General features: G+C 40.7%; 2 protein-coding genes across 2 annotated transcripts; one reads left to right on the top strand and one right to left on the bottom strand.

The window, feature by feature from the left end:
- Positions 1-8569: 8569 nt before the first annotated feature.
- Positions 8570-9469, top strand: LOC109160612. The gene is made up of 2 exons (XM_019308888.1): positions 8570-8977; positions 9020-9469. The coding sequence occupies exons 1-2, from the start codon at positions 8570-8572 to the stop codon at positions 9467-9469; spliced, it is 858 nt and encodes a 285-aa protein (XP_019164433.1).
- A 2210-nt stretch (positions 9470-11679) lies between these two features.
- On the bottom strand, positions 11680-18650 carry LOC109160611. The gene is made up of 2 exons (XM_019308886.1): positions 16907-18650; positions 11680-11711 (listed from the first exon to the last, which is right to left on the bottom strand). The coding sequence occupies exons 1-2, from the start codon at positions 18648-18650 to the stop codon at positions 11680-11682; spliced, it is 1776 nt and encodes a 591-aa protein (XP_019164431.1).
- Positions 18651-18886: the final 236 nt, after the last annotated feature.

Raw genomic sequence — 18886 nt, 5'->3', positions numbered from 1 at the left:
GGCTTTTTATAATTGTTTAAGTGCTGATTTTGGTGATTATATTAGGCCCAAATCAGCCCTATTATTTTTTGTCTTCATTAATTTAAATTGTTTGGAATTAAAGAGAAAACACTAGTTGTATTTAGAAAGGATTCATTAAATCCTTTTCTAAATAAAACTCTATTTACTTGTTTTCTAGATTAGGTTTAGGACTCTTTTTTCCATTGTATTTAGAATTATAATGCTGCCCCTATACCTATAAATAGGGCACATCCATATCAGTTTCAAGGAGACTTTAATTCAATAAAATTCTTAAGTTTTTCTTTACACTTGTGTAAGAAACCTTATAGCTAATTGTGGACTCAATTAGTGGCTAGTCGTGGACTCGACTAGCAAATTGATTCGTGGACTCGAATCAATCTTACTTTCTTCAACCTTAGATTTAGGTTCGTGGACTCGTTCTTGAATCGAAGGAAACTAGATCCGACTCTAGTTGATTGAAGATTGCATCATCGAGGTACTTAAAGCTACAATGGGATTCTTCCAAGTCTTTGAGGATTCGAGACAAAGGGTTTCTCGTGAGGTTTAAGGTATTTTGATCCATCTCTATCTTTACATTGAGAGCAATTTTGGGACAATACTCATCTTATTTGAATCTTGGACTAGATTCATATCAATTTGGTATCAGAGCCAAGTTTATCTCATTATAAAAAAAATCAAAAAAATCAAGAAAGTTGAAAAAAAAAACCAAAAAAGGAGAAAGCAATAAAGAAGAAGAATAAGGTTGGGGAAAGAATTTGGCTGGTAGGAGAATTTTGGAGGGACAAGGAAGGGAAAAAGTATAAGGTTGGAAGGAGTTCTTGATAGATTCCTAATTGGTTGTGGTAAACGTGAACCCCTTTTATATTCTATTTGTCTCTATCTTTTGATATTGGTCTTGCATATCTTCCTGCCATACTTCCTTCTTTGGTTTCCTTTTTCTTTCAAATATTGCTTAGTTTCTTTGCTTGTATTGTCCTTTTTTCTTTGCTTCTTGCTCTCAATTTTATTACCTACCTCGCGATACATCCTTACTCTCAAAGGCTTGTGAAGTTTTCCAAGGTACGTTTTTCTTGAACTTTGAGGTTGAATCCATATCAACTTGAGTTCCGGACTAGAAATTTTCCTTTTTGGAAAAAGGCTTGTGAGAGTATTTGCCACCTGGAGTGATACACTAGTGGAGTGTGTGTTTGTAAGAGTGTGTAGTGAACCCCCAGAGCTATATGATCCATCTCTTACCCGTGAGCTGAGAATAGTGAGGGAGCGAGCCAACTTTGTGGTTTCACTAACATGAATACTCACATATCTTCTTGTTTTTAGATTTTGTTTCTCATCTACAGATGGCTGAAGAGGTTCCAAACACACGTAAGAGATTAGAACAAAAAATAGACAGGTTACTCAAACGAGTGACTAGTTTGGAGCAACACTCACAGCAAGTGCAACCACCACACAATGATGAGCAGCACCTGCCACCAGCAAGAAGAGTGGATCCTAGATGTCAAAGGATCCAGCAGCGTAATGCGGAGTTAGGAAACATTAAACTTGAAATTCTTAACTTCACCGGTGAGAAAGGACCTACCGAATATATAGAATGGGAGAATGCTGTTGAAAATCTTTTTTATTAAAGCACTATTCTAATCTTACAAAAATTAGGCTAGTTGCTACATCTTTTAAGGGGTATGCATTGTCTTGGTGGCGAAAAAGAAATAGAGACAGAGTTGCTAATTTTATTCCCTATGAATCTTGGGTTCAAGTGAGGGAAGATATGCGCCTAACCTTTCGTCCCAAATTTTTTTTGTATGATCTTGAAAGAAAATTGCAGGGAACGGTGCAAGGAACAAAATCAGTTGATGAGTACACCAAACTATAAATATTTTGCTTAAACAGGGAAACATACATGAAGAAGAGACAAAAACTGTTGCTCGTTTTGTACATGGATTGAACTTAGAAATTCGATGTGGAATGAGTATTCAGAGATATGACACCATTTATGATGCCTTTGTATGCTGCACGTGAATCTGAGGCAAAAATTAAAGAGATGAAAATGCACAAGTCCAACAATATTGCATCAAGAAGGAACAACACTTGTTCCACCCTTCAAAGGCGTGATGAAAATCCTCCCCCAAGAGATGATTCACGAGACAACGGTAAGGAAAAGGTAAGTGAGGCAGCGACGCCTCAACATGATAGAGAATTGATTTGTTATAGATGTAATGGGAGAGGCCACATAGCTCGTGATTGCCCTAACAAGAGGGTAGTTAAGATAACAAAACAATCTGAAAATTTTGCTTCTTGTCTTGAATATAAGTCTAAGGATGAGGTTTGTGACCATTTTGAAACTCTCAATGAACATGTTGAGGGAGAACCATTCATACCTTTAGATTCTGATTCTAAATATGTTGCTAGTGAGTCTAGTCATACTGTTGTTGTTAAGGAGGTTTTGAATGTTCACCCTTTAAAAGAAGATGAGTCTCAAAGAGAAAATATATTTTTTGCTAAAGGTTCAATTAAAGGGAATGCTTGTACTGTGGTAATAGATTCTGGAAGTTGCACAAATGTGGCTAGTGCAGCTATGGTTAAATTTGTTCAGCTACCTTTGTTTGATAACCCAACTCCCTATCGTTTTCAACGGTTAACTCATGTAGGAGAAGCTAGAATAACCAATCAGGCTCTTATTCCTTTATCTATTAACAGTTACTCTGATGAAATCTTGTGTGATAATATTCGAATGCAGGCTGCTCATATCTTGTTAGGTAGACCATGGCAATTTGACAGAAAAATAAGTTCTTATGGAATGAGGAACACTTGTGTGTTTCACATGAATGGAGTTACGTATGTCTTGCCTCGTTTGTATCCTGAACAAGTAGAAGAAATTCAATTGACATTGATGCAAGCTCTCAAACTAGCCTCAATGAAGGTAGAAATCAAAGAGAGAAAAGTGGAACCTCCATGTTTAGAATTTGAGTCACCACTCCAGTCCTCTAACTTAGATTGTAGCCAAACAAAGTAACTGCTATCAGTGGTACAGTGGAAAGAACTAGCCAGAGCTATCAAAGTGCAACCTCGCTTGCTAACAAAAAAGGATAATAAGCAAGAGAAAAGAAGGGGAGTAACTATTTACTCACTTTTATTTCAAAGGCATGCATTAAAATTCTCTAGATTTATTTGCCATGTTTCTATTAATGACCTACTTGCTAGATGTGTTAGAAATTTGTTTGCCTCCATACATCCAAGATTCCTTAATTTTGATTTTACTAAAACTTTATTTGATAGAGATAAGGAATCACTTGGAAGTTATAAGGCACTTTTGAAAACTTCTTATGGCAAATACTACTTGCACAAGGGGTTTTGGTTCAAAATCAATGGGATTGGCACTTTTTGCTTTGTTTTGGACAATGATTTAATTGTTGATTCACATAAGGGACATTTTGATTTTCCAAAGACTGATGATGTTTTGAATGGATATTTTCATTGGCCAAAGAAGAAAAAAGATGTAGAATCTTATGTTCAGAACTGTGCTACTTACCACCATAATACATCTAAATCATTAATTGATATTTCCATGAATTTTCTGTTTGATTTTACCTTAAGCTCTAGTAGGAAAGATTTTATGCTTGTTGACAATTCAAACAAGATGCATAAATTTAGTATGTCTCATTTTGTTGAATTATTACCATCCAGAATGTTTAAATTCCCTGATGTGTCATTAGACTTAATTGCCTTACTTGTTGATTGTAGGATGATGATTGGAGCGACTCGTGTCAAGCATCCCAAGAAAAAGTTCCATGAGCGTGATAAAACAGAAAGAGAGCTTGCTACTTTGTCTTTCACTGAAGATTTGGATTCGAGGACGAATCCTTTTCAAGAATGGGAGAATAATAGGAACCAGTACACATGGAATCCAGTAAGGGTAAATAGTGGGCTCATCACAAGGCCCATAACTACGACCTTAAAACATCATTGGTGGAAGAAACAACAAAGACCAATAATAAGTCCATTCGATAGAGGAAAATATTATAGTGGCCAATTTCAAGTGATATCATGGATCGAAGACAATGCTTACAAGATTCGAGGTCGAATCATTTTCAAGAAGGGGAGGATGATGCGGCCCAACATATGAAGATCCATTAAGAGTACTAATTGGGCCAATCACAAGGCCCAAGTCCAAACAATTAAGGCAACTCTTCATTGGTGATGTTCAAAGATGGTGGAAATCCAAGTCAAGCCCATTTGCAAAATATGAAGAAGAACTCAAGGCTTTTTTATAATTGTTTAAGTGCTGATTTTGGTGATTATATTGGGCCCAAATCAGCCCTATTATTTTTTGTCATCATTAATTTAAATTGTTTGGAATTAAAGAGAAAACACTAGTTGTATTTAGAAAGGATTCATTAAATCCTTTTCTAAATAAAACTCTATTTACTTGTTTTCTAGATTAGGTTTAAGACTCTTTTTTCCATTGTATTTAGAATTATAATGCTGCCCCTATACCTATAAATAGGGCACATCCATATCAGTTTCAAGGAGACTTTAATTCAATAAAATTCTTAAGTTTTTCTTTACACTTGTGTAAGAAACCTTATAGCTAATTGTGGACTCAATTAGTGGCTAGTCGTGGACTCGACTAGCAAATTGATTCATGGACTCGAATCAATCTTACTTTCTTCAACCTTAGATTTAGGTTCGTGGACTCGTTCTTGAATCGAAGGAAACTAGATCCGACTCTAGTTGATTGAAGATTGCATCATCGAGGTACTTAAAGCTACAATGGGATTCTTCCAAGTCTTTGAGGATTCGAGAAAAAGGGTTTCTCGTGAGGTTTAAGGTATTTCGATCCATCTCTATCTTTACATTGAGAGCAATTCTTGGGACAATACTCATCTTATTTGAATCTTGGACTAGATTCATATCACTCCCTCACTATTCTCAGCTCGCAGGTAAGAGGTGGATTATATGGCTCTGGGGGTGCACTACACACTCTTACAAATATACACTCCACTCGTGTATCGCTCAAGGTGGCAGATACTCTCACAAGCCTTTTTCCAAAAAGGAAAATTCTAGTCCGGAACTCAAGTTGATATGGATTCAATCTCAAAGGTCAAGAAAACGTACCTTGGAAAACTTCACAAGCCTTTGAGAGTAATGTGTATCGCGAGGTAGGTAATAAAATTGAAAGCAAGAAGCAAAGAAAAAGGACAATACAAGCAAAGAAACTAAGTAAGATTTGAAAGAAAAAAAGGGAAGCAAAGAAAGAAGTATGGCAGAAAGATATGCAAGACCAATATCAGAAGATAGACACAAATAGAATGTAATAGGGGTGCAACTGTACCACAACCAAATAAGAATATATCAAGAACTCCTTCCAACCTTATACTTTTCTCCATCCTTGTCCCTCCAAATTTCTCCTACCAACCAGATTCTTTCCCCAACCTTATTCTTCTTCTTTATTGCTTTCTCTTTTTTTTTTTTTCAACTTTCTTGATTTTTTTTTTGATTTTTTTAAGTAACCTTCAAATAACTACTGTAAATATCAACAAAAATTTTGGACCAAGAGGATTCACACAACCCCTTCAAAACAGAATCAAGAATTTCAAGAATCATCCAGAAAAAAACAGAAACACTGCCCTTACTTCGAAGATCAATATCTCAATGAACGTAAGGAATTAGAAATTGTATAATATATCCAAAGAACTCCCCAGAAGATATCTACAACATATCAAAATTTCAGATAAAACTATCCAGTAGATCTCGAGATATAGGTCATTCTTTGAAACTGGTCACAGAACGCGAAAATCTGGACTGGGTGTGATTGCGACGTAATTGCGCGTAAATGCGCTTCGGATATAGGTAATTGTGAGATGGGGTTGTTTTCATGACAGAATGTGTGGTAATATGGTGCTTAGGAGGTGTGAGGTCTCCTTGATATTCGACAGGAAAAAGGGAAAACTCTTTCGGGATTGTTTTTCAAGAAACTGGAGAACATGTATCAAGATTCAAGAACACAATCAAGAAAGCAAAAGAAAATTTTTTGGGGTTTTTTTTAATAAACAAGACACGAAAAAAATAGTATGTAAGATAAGCATGAGATAAACCTAGGGAACCAAAGAAACCAAATTTCTAACGATAACGAGATAAACCTAGGCTCTGAATACCAAATTGATATGAACCTAGTCCAAGGTTCAATTAAGATGGAGTATTGTCCCAAGGATGCTCTCAAAGTAAAGATAGAGATGGATCAAAATACCTTAAACCTCACGAGAAACCCTTTGTCTCGAATCCTCAAAGACTTGGAAGAATCCCATGAAGCTTCAAGTACCTTGATGTTGCAATCTTCAATCAACTAGAGTCGGATCTAGTTTCCTTCGATTCATGAACGAGTCCACGAACCTAAATCTAAGGTTGAAGAAAGGAAGATTGATTCGAGTCCACGAATCAATTTGCTAGTCGAGTCCACGACTAGCCACTAATTGAGTCCACAATTAGCAATAAGGTTTCTTACACAAGTGTAAAGAAAAACTTAAGAATTTTATTGAATTGAAGACTGTTTCAAACTGATATGGATGTGCCATATTTATAGGTAAGAGCAGCATTATAATATAAATACAATGGGAAAAAGAGTCCTAAACCTAATCTAGAAAACAAGTAAATAGAGTTTTATTTAGAAAAGGATTTAAGGAATCCTTTCTAAATACAACTAGTGTTTTCTCTTTTATGCCAAACAATTTAAATTAATGATGACAAAAAATAATAGGGCTGATTTGGGCCTAATTTAATCACCAAAATCAGCACTTAAACAATTATAAAATCCCTTGAAATCTTCTTCATCTTTTGCAAATGGGCTTGACTTGGATTTCCACCATCTTTGAATATCACCAATGAAGAGTTGTCTTAATCGTTTGGACTTGGGCCTTGTGATTGGCCCAATTGGTACTCTTGATGGATCTTCATTATGTTGGGCCGCATCATCCTCACCTTCTTGAAAATGATTCGACCTAGAATCTTGTATGCATTGTCTTCGATCCATGATATCACTTGAAATGGGCCACTATAATACTTTTCTCTATCGAATGGAATTATTATTGGGCCTTCTTGTTTCTTCCACCAATAATTCTTTAAGGATGTAGTTATGGGCTTTGTGATGAGCCCACTATAGACCCTTATTGGATTCCATGTGTACTGGTTCTTATTAGCATGCTAGTTTATTGTCTTAATGCTAGCGTGTGTGTGGTTTGTACCTTCCGTTGGGTTGATGATATCTTGTGTTATTCATCGTTGTTGTTGTTGGGCTATGACCAGTTCCTTGATCGAGTATGTTTCATACCTTCGTTGTAATCCGTTGTTTGACTCTTGTTGAGTTGTGGTGCGTGTGTGGCTTTACCTGGATTGCAGAATTAGTGGTATGGGACACTAGTCACCAAGGTATTACAGCGGTCCTCGTGGTGGCCGTGACGTGATTATGGAGTTGTGGCCTTTGTGTAAGGTTCACGTTTTTGGGGGATAACATGGGTTATCCGGGCATGTGTTGCCGTGTACGGTACCTTGTGTACTATGAATTGGTGGTCTCGTTGGTGGTCGTTGGTGGGGGACGACGGTCCCGGGGGAATAAGGTTGGACTTGGCTGTACAGGGGTCCTGGAGGTAATGGTTGGAAGAAGATATAAGGTTGGGGGTAGCCATAAGGTTGGAACAGGGCATAAGGAAGGCATATCAATTCGTGATGGGTGATGTCGCGAGGGCTTGTGTAGCTGTTGTTGTGAGTTCTCTTTCTTCTGACGTGTGTAGTCACAAGGGCATGTGTTGCCATCGGTCTTGTCTTTATCCTTTGCGTTGTGGTTAACCTTTGTTGTTTGTGATGTGTTCCCGTGTTATCTTTGAGAGTGATGAGTCTTGTGTTGACTATTGATCTTGGCTTTTGACTTATATACTTATGTATTCCGTTTTGAAAATGGCTTTACAACTCATACCTATCTATGTATGATATTTCACATGTATTGGTGGGTTACCAGCATTATCGCTGACCGGGCGTCGTCCCAATGTTTATCTTTGTATCTTTCAGGTGATGTTTAGACGAGCACGACGTCTAGTGCCTGGTAGCTTAGTACCTTTATCCTTGTTTTGTGGCCTATGCGCCAATGTAGTTTTAGACTGATGTCTTTGGGATAGATGTATACACTTGCAGATTGATTGCCGTAGCGTTTACCATGTTTGGTAGACGTGGCATAACACCCCGTTTGGATTTCTTTTATCCAGTTTTCATTTTATCCTCTTCCACTGTTCTAGTTTTGTTGTATGATCTGCAGGTGTTAAGGCCTTTTTATATAGGTCGTGTTTGGGGGGTGTTACAGTTGGTATCAGAGCCTAGGTTTTGAGCCTAGGAAGAGTTAAGTCTAGACTTTCTAAGTGGTTAAGTGTGTTTTGAGACCTTTATGCGGCCTTAAGAAGCTAAGTGTTAGGCTTAGGACTCTAGGTTGCGCGGTGAGCTGTGTGTTGTTTTCTGTTCTTTGCTTGTTTGCTATCTTTTGGTAACCTCGTTGTTGTAGCAGAAGTCTGTCATGCCTCCTCGCCAGCAAACCGCAACGTTTGAAGACGTGAGTGAAGTGGTTAAGAAACCTCGGTTGGCCGAATCTATTAACGCTTCTGGGGTGATTGAGCGGTGGATCCGGAGTGGCACGTCCACAAGAATAAGTCCTAGTGCAGCTACCTTGCCGGTATTCCGAGATGTAAGAAAGCATGGGAGGATAGAGGTTCATCATCCAGCGGAAGGGTCATTCCAAAAGAGGGTGCTTACCTTAACTGAAGTTCGAACAAGTGATAGTGACGTAGTAGTGGGAACCTTCCTTATGCAATCTGTTCCGGCAGCAGTCTTGGTAGATTCAGGAGCGTCTAACTCGTTTATATCACCCGGACTCGTGAAGAACTTGGGCTTATCTGGGGGCACGGGAGTGAAGTTTAACGTGAAGGTAGCATTGGGATAAGTTAGGACGTGTGACCGTCTCTTCGAGGGCATCAAGATCAACATCAAGGGAGAAGAGTTCCCTAGCGATCTAATCCAGTACGACTTGGACGGGATAGATGTGGTCTTAGGTATGGACTGGTTAGGGCGGTTTAGAGCCCAAATCCTGTGCAATGATCAGAAGGTGGTGCTACGAGTACCCAGTGGGAAAAGGGTGTCATATCGGGGAAAGATGGAAGAACCCGGGATTAAGCTAGTGTCTATGACAATGATGAAGAGGTATATGGATAAAGGCAATGAGTTATACTTGTGTTCGGTCGAGAACTTGAAGGCAAAAGGAGAGGTAGCTCAATCTATACCCGTAGTCCGTGAATTTCTTGATGTATTTCCCGAGGAAATATCGGGTATGCCTCCTACTAGGGAAGTGGAGTTCTCAGTGGACCTTATGCCAGGCACGGCACCCATTTTTAAGGCCCCATATCGTTTGGCTATGCCATAAATGCAAGAGTTGAAGACCCAATTACAAGAACTCCTTGACAAAGGTTATATACCGGCCAAGTACATCGCCATGGGGAGCTCCGGTTTTGTTTGAAAAGAAGAAGGACGGAAGTATGAGGTTGTGTATCGACTACCAAGAGCTGAACCAAGTTACCATCAAGAACAAATAACCCCTCCCAAGAATCGACGACTTGTTTGACCAACTCCACGGCGCGGGAGTGTTTTCCAAAGTTGACCTGAGGTCGGGGTACCATCAGATAAAAGTAGCAGACAAGGACATTCCTAAGACCGCGTTTCGGACTCGGTACCGTCACTACGAGTTTACAGTTATGCCGTTTGGGTTGACTAATGCCCCTGCAGTTTTTATGGACTTGATGAACTGGGTGTTCAAACCCCACCTCGATGATTTTGTGATCGTGCTCATTGATGATATTTTGGTCTATTCGAAAGATAAGAGGGAGCATGTTAGACATCTTCAGACGGTACTTCAGATCTTGAGGGAGAAGCAGTTATACGCCAAGCTCTTTAAGTGTGAGTTTTGGAAAGATAGTGTGACGTTTCTAGTCCACGTGATTGATAATAGGGGGATTTCTGTGGATCTGGACAAGATACGGGCAGTGAAAGATTGGACTGTACCTTCATCGGTGGTGGAAGTAAGAAGTTTTCTTGGTTTAGCGGGTTATTATCGAAGGTTTGTTTTGGATTTCACCAAGGTGGCTCAACCATTGACTAAGTTATTAAGGAAAGAAGTGCCTTTGGTTTGGGATCAAGCTTGTGAGTTAGTATTTCGAGATTTGAAGGAGAGGTTCACGACTGCACCAGTCTTAATATTTCCATCAGGAACGGAAGGGTTTGAGGTATACAGTGATGCGTCCAAGAAAGGACTAGGTTGTGTGTTGATGCAAAATGGGAGAGTGATTGCTTGCGCCTCACGCCAGCTTAAAGTTCACGAAGAGAATTACCCTACACACAATTTGGAACTAGCCGCCGTAGTGTTTGCTCTGAAGATTTAGAGACATTACCTATATGGGGTGCGTTGCAAGATCTTCACGGATCACAAGAGTCTCAAATATATCTTCACCCAAAAGGATCTCAACATGCGACAACGAAGGTGGTTGGAGCTCATCAAGGACTACGAGTTGGATATTTAGTATCACGAAGTAAAAGCTAACGTAGTGGCGGACGCCTTAAGTCGGAAATCGAAGCATACCGCCAGTTCTATTTGGGTAGTGGCGGATGAACTTTGAAAGGAGCTCCAACGGATGAACTTGGAAGTGGTGGAACAGGGAGATGTTGAGGCAGAAGTTCGTTGCTTTAACTTAAGGATTGTACCTACATTTATGGGAGAAATTAAGGAAGAGCAGCAAAAGGATGCATATTTGACGAAGGTAAGGGATGACCTAGCTAAAGGGAAAGTGGGACCGTTTGAGTTATCTACGGATGGGGTGTTGAGGTACAAAGGCCGTTTATGCATACCCGCGTCATGTGATAAGTGGAAGCGACGGATTTTGGAAGAGGGTCATAATACACCCTATTCGGTCCACCCCGGAGGAGACAAATTATACAAAGACGTGAAGGGCTTCTTCTGGTGGCCTAATATGAAGAAGGAAGTTGCAGAGTTTGTTGGGAAATGCCTTAACTGCCAAAAGGTAAAAGCGGAACGTTGTAAGGTAAAGGGGTTGGTACAACCATTAGAAGTTCCACAAGGAAAGTGGGATTCTATATCTACGGATTTCGTGGGAGGTCTGCCGACAACCCGTTCGGGTAAGGACAAAATCTGGGTGATAGTTGATCGTTTGACTAAGACTGCCCGCCTTATCGCAATGAAGGAGGCCTGGACAATGACACAGTTGGCTCAAGCTTATGTCAACCAAGTGGTAAAGTATCATAGAGTTCCGAGGGATATTGTCTCCGATAGGGACCCAAGGTTCTTGTCCCAATTTTGGAAATCCTTACAAGCAGCTCTTGGAACCAAACTAAGTCTCAGTACTGCTTTCCACCCAGCCACCGATGGGCAAACAGAGAGGACTATACAGACTATCGAAGATATGTTGAGAGCTTGTATGCTAGATTTTCAAGGGTCTTGGGAGGACCATTTGGATTTGATCGAGTTTTCTTACAACAATAGTTATCATTCGAGCATTCGCATGGCACCCTATGAAGCTCTCTATGGATAGAAGTGTCGCAGCCCACTATGTTGGGAGGATATTGTCAATCCGATAGTGTTGGGACCTCAATACTTGCTTGACACATCCGAGAAAGTTAAACAGATTCAGAAAAGGATGAAAGCGGCTCAAAATCGTCAAAAGTCCTACGCTGATTTGGCTAGGAGGCAAGTGGAGTTCTCGGTTGGGGATAAAGTTTGGTTGAAAGTATCTCCTACCCGGGGAGTAATGCGGTTTGGAAAGAAAGGGAAGTTGAGCCCTAGGTTTATAGGCACGTATGAAATCCTGGAGAGGGTTGGGAGTTTGGCTTACCGTTTGGCGTTGCCTATGGAGTTGGAAAGGGTGCATAACGTGTTCCACGTATCGCAGCTCAAGAGATATGTTCATGACCCGGCTCATGTTTTACCACCAGAAGTAATACCGATAGATGAAGATTTGTCTTACGAAGAAAGGCCGCTCAGAATTTTGGACTTCAAGACTCGGGACACACGTAGGAAATCCGTTAAGATGGTGAAGGTTTGGTGGACACATCATGGGGTTGAGGAAGCTACTTGGGAGCTGGAGTCATCGATGCGGGAGCGGTACCCTGAGTTGTTTGAGGAAGGTACCTCGTTTTCCTCGTTTGTTGCTTGCTTTGTGTGCGTGCTTGTTTTTGCTTGTTGCCTTGTTGTTTAGGTAGCTTGAAAGTTGGTGTTTGGAGTTAGAAGTTTAGTTCTTGGTTGTTGTCTAGAAGTCGGTGGTTGTGTTGAGGCTAGAGTTCCTGATGCTCAATCTATCCGTTTGTTAAAATCTTGCCAATCCTTGAATTTGAAATGCCTTCTTTCTTGCTTTGGAATACTTCTTTGCTTTGGAATTCTTGTGAGTTCTTTTGGAGTCTTTGACCAAAAGAGTTTGTTCTTGAACCTCTTGTCACGATACTGTTTCTTATCACCGTTTGCTTTTAATTCGTCGTACCCAAGCTTCGGGGACGAAGCTTCTTTGAAGGGGGAGAGGATGTGACACCCCAAAAAACCACATTCAATCCATGGATTAATTGAGTGATTAATCATATTTTATTTGAGGAGAGATGTTATGCCATACCCATAAACCATGGGTGCACAGGCTAAAGACTATCAAAAAGCATTGATGTGACACCCCAAAAGTCCACACTCCAATCCATGAATTAATTGAGTAATTAATTCTATTTCTTTTGAGGAATTGATTCCTAAAATCCTGATTTTTAATACTCAAGGACTAGTATTTGACTAGTCAACCTTTAAGTTGTGTTGTACCTTGAGCTTTGAGGGGAGTTCCCTTGTTCCTTACACTTTCTAAGGGTTAGTAAGGGTATCCTTGACATTTCACCAAGAGTTAGTATTGTAACCTAACCTAGAAGACTTCTTCATTTCATTGCTTATATTTCCTAGAAATTAGTTCAACCTTCTCTCTAGAAAAGAAGTGTAGCTTATTCTCCAAGCTAAGTTGAGACCCTTGTCAAGATTCCAAGATTTGCTACCAGGATTCAACCTTTCAACTATTTGGGCATCTAAGAGGGTAAGATCTAAGTTCATCTTGTGTTTTTGGTTCCATCTTAGTTGTCTTTTTCTTAAAGGTAGGATCTTTATGATCTTTTGGTTTGATCTTGAAGTGGGTTTGGAAAGTAAGCCTTGTGGGGAGCTTGTTGTGGTGTAAAGTGATGTCTTTTGGTCTACAAGAGGTAACCCATGCTCTACAAAACCTATTTTGCTTACTTATATGTGATTTCTTGGATTCTACTTGTGTTTTGCTATGAAATGTGAGGGTTTATGCATTTGTCTTGTGATATTGCATATCTAGAGCTTGTGTTTAGGGTTCCTTTGTGCCAATGCTTGGAATTTTCCACGATTCAAGTCATTTTGTTGTATTGGGTGAGATTTGACATGTTTTGGACTTGAATTTGTGTTTGGAGAAGAAAATCCCCGAAGGGATTACTTTGCACGGGAATGTGTACTCGCGGGCGGAACGGCGGGGAGAGCCCTACCCGTCGCCCACCCGCAGGTACATAGACTTGTGGGTAGTGTACCCGCGGGTAGAACCATGGGTAGGGGCCTACCCGTGGGTCCACCCGCGGGGAACACAGTGGTGTTGGATCGGGATTTGTTCCTCGTGATTCTTTTGACTTGGTATTTGGTCTTTTGACTTCCCCGATGTTCTTTTGTGGAACTATTTGAGCGTCTTCTTGATGTTTCGTATGTCTAGAACTATATGGTAGGTATCCATGTAGTACTTTGGTGTCTTGAATCGTGCTAAGTGTTCAACATTGTGTTTCGTTGGACCGAGAGGTGTCTTGTGTGTTCCTCGGAACTATCTTGAATTTCTCCGTTGTTAAGCATGCTAGTTTATTGTCTTAATGCTAGCGTGTGTGTGGTTTGTACCTTCCGTTTGGTTGATGATAACTTGTGTTATTCATCGTTGTTGTTGTTGGGCTGTGACCCGTTCCTTGACCGAGTATGTTTCATACCTTCGTTGTAATCCGTTGTTTGACTCTTGTTGAGTTGTGGTGCGTGTGTGGCTTTACCTGGATTGCACGATTAGTGGTATGGGACACTAGTCACCAAGGTATTGCAGCGGTCCTCGTGGTGTGTAACACCCCGTGTTACGGCCTTCAATCCCGGATTAATTATTTAATTAATCCCGTTAATAATAATTAAATATGATTTAATTCGGTTAGGTCTCCTTTAATTAATTAATAAGGTCCACCATGAACCGTGGACCCTTGCCTAAATTAGAGTCCTAAGCCTATTAGGAATAAAGAAAGTAAACCCTTTACTATTCAGATCCTAATTAGGAATCCTAGACCTAGTCATCTATTAGGAATAAAGGAAGTAGGCCTTTTACTATTCAGACTACGATTAGGATTCCCTTTAATTAATTAATATGGTCCACTATGGACCATGAACCCATATCCCCTAAAATAAGCCCTTAGTTCTATAAGGAATAGAATTAGTAAACCCATACCATTCAGACCCTAATTAGGAGTCTTAAATATATAAATAGGGATATAGGAGGCACCTAGATCCCCCACCACAATAAACGTTCCACCACCCCAAAGAGCTCCAAGAATCCCCTTAGAAGGAATCAAGAAAGCAAGAAAGCTTAAAGAAAGACCCTTCATAGCCAAGGAATTAATTAAGGCTAAGAGGTAACCCATGTCTCAACAAAACCTATTTTTATGGTTATGATCCCCCCTTAGGGTTTCCCCATATTGTTGTGTATTAATGACTTATGATGATTATTATTGATGATTGATGTGATGATCCCATGGGGGATCTTGATAATCTTGATATTGGGAGAATCTTGATAATTATGATGTTCTTGATGATTATATGGAGTTCTTGATGATTATGTGTTGTTATTGATAATTGTGTGATGCCCGTGATGCTTATGTGTTATTCTTACCGAATCTTGCAATTAGAAGGCGAATCGTATTCTTGTTGATATAAAAGTGATTAGAACCCTAGGTTGTATTGTATGATATTATTCTTGGATTATCGGGTGGGGAAATCGCATGTTTGGGTGTTGATTATGTTTAGAAAAGCATGATAGGTTATGTGCCGTTCGTTTCTCGTATTGATCCATTAATTGTCTACGTGTTGTCGTTGATTGCGTTGTAGCGTGTCTAAGCATGGTTTCGGGTTCCACAATGGTTCCCGGGGCGAATTTGTGTGATAAGAGTCAGTGGGGGGTAGGTGGGGGGGTAGGGGACCCGCCACCTACCCATGGCCGGAAAGTGTATCTCCGGCAGCGGGCAGCCGGCGGGCGGGCAGCTACCCGCCGGCGACCCGCTGCCCGGAACAGTGTTACCGGCGGGTGGCCCCCTACCCACCGGCTACCCGCTGGAAATTCCCCCATCTTGGGTTCCCGGCTTCCCCGTTTGATGTTTCCCCGTCCCCCGTGGTGTCCCAACGGACTCCGTTTATCGTGCCTATGACTAGTTTGATATTTCGGGTACCGTTCGTAGGTTTATGAGTCTATTATATTGCATGCTAGTTGAATTGGTATCCCGTTGACCTAGGTGGAAGAAGTATGAACCCCTTAGGACTATTCTTAGTATGTGATGGATCACGCATAGGTTTTGTTATACGTTTTCTCCCCCTTCCCAATGTGTTAATGTGGGCTGCATGTACTTGCTATGTGTTATGTGTGCATGTAACCCCGAGTTGGTTAAGATCAATCGGGCTATACGGGCAGTCGGGTGGGCTGAGAACTATACCGGCTGTTAACCAGGCTGGTAGAGACCGGTCAGGTATATAAATATTATATAGGACTAAGTTCCACTATACGGGCAGTCGGATGGGCTGAGAACCATACCGGCTGTTAACCAGGCTGGTAGAGACCGGTCAGGTATATAAATATTATATAGGACAAAGGTCCACTATACGGGCAGTTGAATGGGCTGAGAACCATCTCAACTGTTAACCAGGCAGGTAAAGACCGGTCAGGTATATAAATATTATGTAGGACAAAGGTCCATCAGCCGGTTGCGATCAGCTCCTCCGTAATGTGAGACGGGGCAGGGTGCTGCGGGGCCGTGTCAGAGCTATATGCGCTGACCCTCATGTATGGGCATGCGATTGGTCCTGTGGCGCCAACAAAGTGTGCTATTTGATGAGATATGGATGAGTTGTGTTTATGAGTATATTGGGGGATTTGACTATGGGATTTATGCTAGGGATTGTGTATGATGGGTTATGATTATTATTCGTGATCAGCTTTATCTGTCTTGCCTGTTGTGGATTGTATACGCTTGTTATAACTGTTGCTTGTGTCTAGCCTTATCTGTCGAGTCATTCCCGGTTTTAAAAGCTAGAGTCTCGTAGGATATATCTTCATGCTTCAAAATGGTTTTCGTATATCTATATATATCTCTATATGTATTGTATTTCAACGCGTTGGAGTGGGTTACCAGCATCTCTCGCTGAACAGATATATTTGGCTTTCAGGCACAGACGAGTAGACCACTGGAGCGCGCTAGAAGCTTGGACGTAGCTTAGATAGTTTTTCCCATTCGGCCTGCGTGCCATGATTTAGTATTGATACTTTTTGAGGATATTAGTTAGTTAGCCTGTGCACCTGAGTTCTCTAGCTCAGGTGTGGCATAGCACCCCATACTCTTGTGTTATGTTTTGGGATTTAATGAGATTTCACCTTTATTTTATAAGTTTTAAATGTCTCGAAAATCTGGGGTGTTACATGGTGGCCGTGACGTGATTATGGAGTTGTGGCCTTTGTGTAAGGTTCAACACTATGTTCACTATTTTTTTCAATTCTTTTCTCATTTTTCTCTCTTTCCCTCATTTTCTGAAGGTCATCGTGAATTTGTCGCAGAGTCATTGGGGTTAAGGTGATCTTCTTGCCTCGGTGCTCGAACATGTACTTGTTATAATAACCATCATGGAACACCTTCATATCAAACTGCCACGGCCTCCCTAGAAGAATGTGAGCAGCGTCCATCGGCACTATGTCACAAAGGATCTCATCTTCATAATGTCCCAACTTGATCGGAATCAAAACTTGTTGATTCACCTTGATATCCCCCGCCTTGTTTAACCCCTGCAACGCATATGGTGTAGGATGGATTTGTGTGCTCAAGCCTAGCTTCTCCACCATTTTTGTACTAGCAACATTAGTACAGCTCCCGCCATCAATTATTAAACTACATACCTTCCCATGAAAAAAACACCTTGAGTGAAAGATGTTTTCACGTTGACTTTCATCCCCGGTGGCTTGGATGTTGAGCATGCGCCTTACCATCAAGGTATCTCCCTCAATTGGTCCCTCCAAAACTTCTTCATTATCAGTTTCAAGTAGTTCCTCCTCACGTGAATCAGATTCCTCTTCGGTCTCCTCCTTGGAATCACTTTGCTCGGAATCAGTAACAATCCTCCCTTTCTTGATTGTCATATTTACCTTGTTTGGACAAACTTTTGCAATATGGCCTCTTCCTTGACATTTGAAACACTTGATGTTACGTGGCCTAGAGTTTCCTTCGGCAAAGTCCTTACCATTTTGGTCTCTAGACTTCTTGGGTTTACCATTGCCATTCCTTGACTGGAATCTCTCCTTGGAACCCTCCTTACTCTTCCAAGAGGAAGAACTCATGTGGAACCGGTCTTTCTTTCTTTGCAAAGACTGCTTCACCTTCATGGCTATTTGTACTAGCTCATCATACTCCACATAATGTTGCCTATCAACTTCTTCTCGAATTTCTGCATTCAAGCCTCTAAGGAACCGGGCCATGGACCTCTCGGTCTTTTCATCTATGTTAAGCCTGATCATGAGATTCTCCATCTCTTGATTGTAGTCAGCAACACTTCTAGCACCGTGCAAAAGATATTCAAGTCGCTGATACATTTCACGTTGGTACCAACTTGGTACAAATCGCCTCCTCATTAAAATTCTCAACTCCCTCCAAGACTCTATAGGATCCTCTCCATACTTCCTTCTCTCAACTATAATCTTATCCCACCAGCTAGAAGCATAGTCTGTAAACTCTAGGACTACCAGTCTTAACTTCTTCCTCTCTGAATACCTATGACATTCAAATGACCTCACCACCCTACTTTCCCAATCTAGATAAGCTTCCGGGTCATTTTTCCCTTGAAACTTAGGGATCATTGGCCGAACATCCCTCATGTCATCATCCACTTCTACCCACCGATTTCTACCCCTTCTGTTTCTTTCCCTTCTAAATTCTCTATTCTCATCTATTTCTTCACTCTCCTCTCCACTACTATTACTCATTTGTTCCCTCTCATTTTGTCTTCTATTTCTATCCCTTTCTCTGTTCTGTTCCCTAAATTGCACCCCATTTCTCCCTCTATTTTCATCTTGTATCCTTTCCCCCCTCTGGTTTCTCTCCATCTCAACCATTCTACCATCCATCTCCTCAAACCTTCTATTTAACCTGTCAAATTCTCCCCTCATCGCGTCCACCATGAACCTAACATCTGGATTTTGGGTTTCCCTTCGCTCACAAGTCTCCCCACCCTCCGCCATTAAAACAGCAAAACTAAAATATGTATATATATAATATAAATAAGGCCCATACTTCACTCCCTCACACACTCTCAGTTTTAGGGTGAGTCACTCTTCTTTTACCGCTCGTGTATTAAAATAAAACACTCTAATGGTCACAAAAACACACAAATAGCAAAGAACAAGACCCTTTTCTACGAGTTCTTGACGGACTTTCCAACAATCTTGATTTGAACCTAGTCCAAGGTTCAAATAAA

The sequence above is a fragment of the Ipomoea nil genome, unplaced genomic scaffold (assembly GCF_001879475.1).
Source record: "Ipomoea nil cultivar Tokyo-kokei standard unplaced genomic scaffold, Asagao_1.1 scaffold2854, whole genome shotgun sequence".
In the NCBI taxonomy this organism is placed as follows: Eukaryota; Viridiplantae; Streptophyta; class Magnoliopsida; order Solanales; family Convolvulaceae; genus Ipomoea; species Ipomoea nil.
Note: the sequence above shows the minus strand (reverse complement) of the source record. Positions and strands in the feature narration are given on the sequence as shown.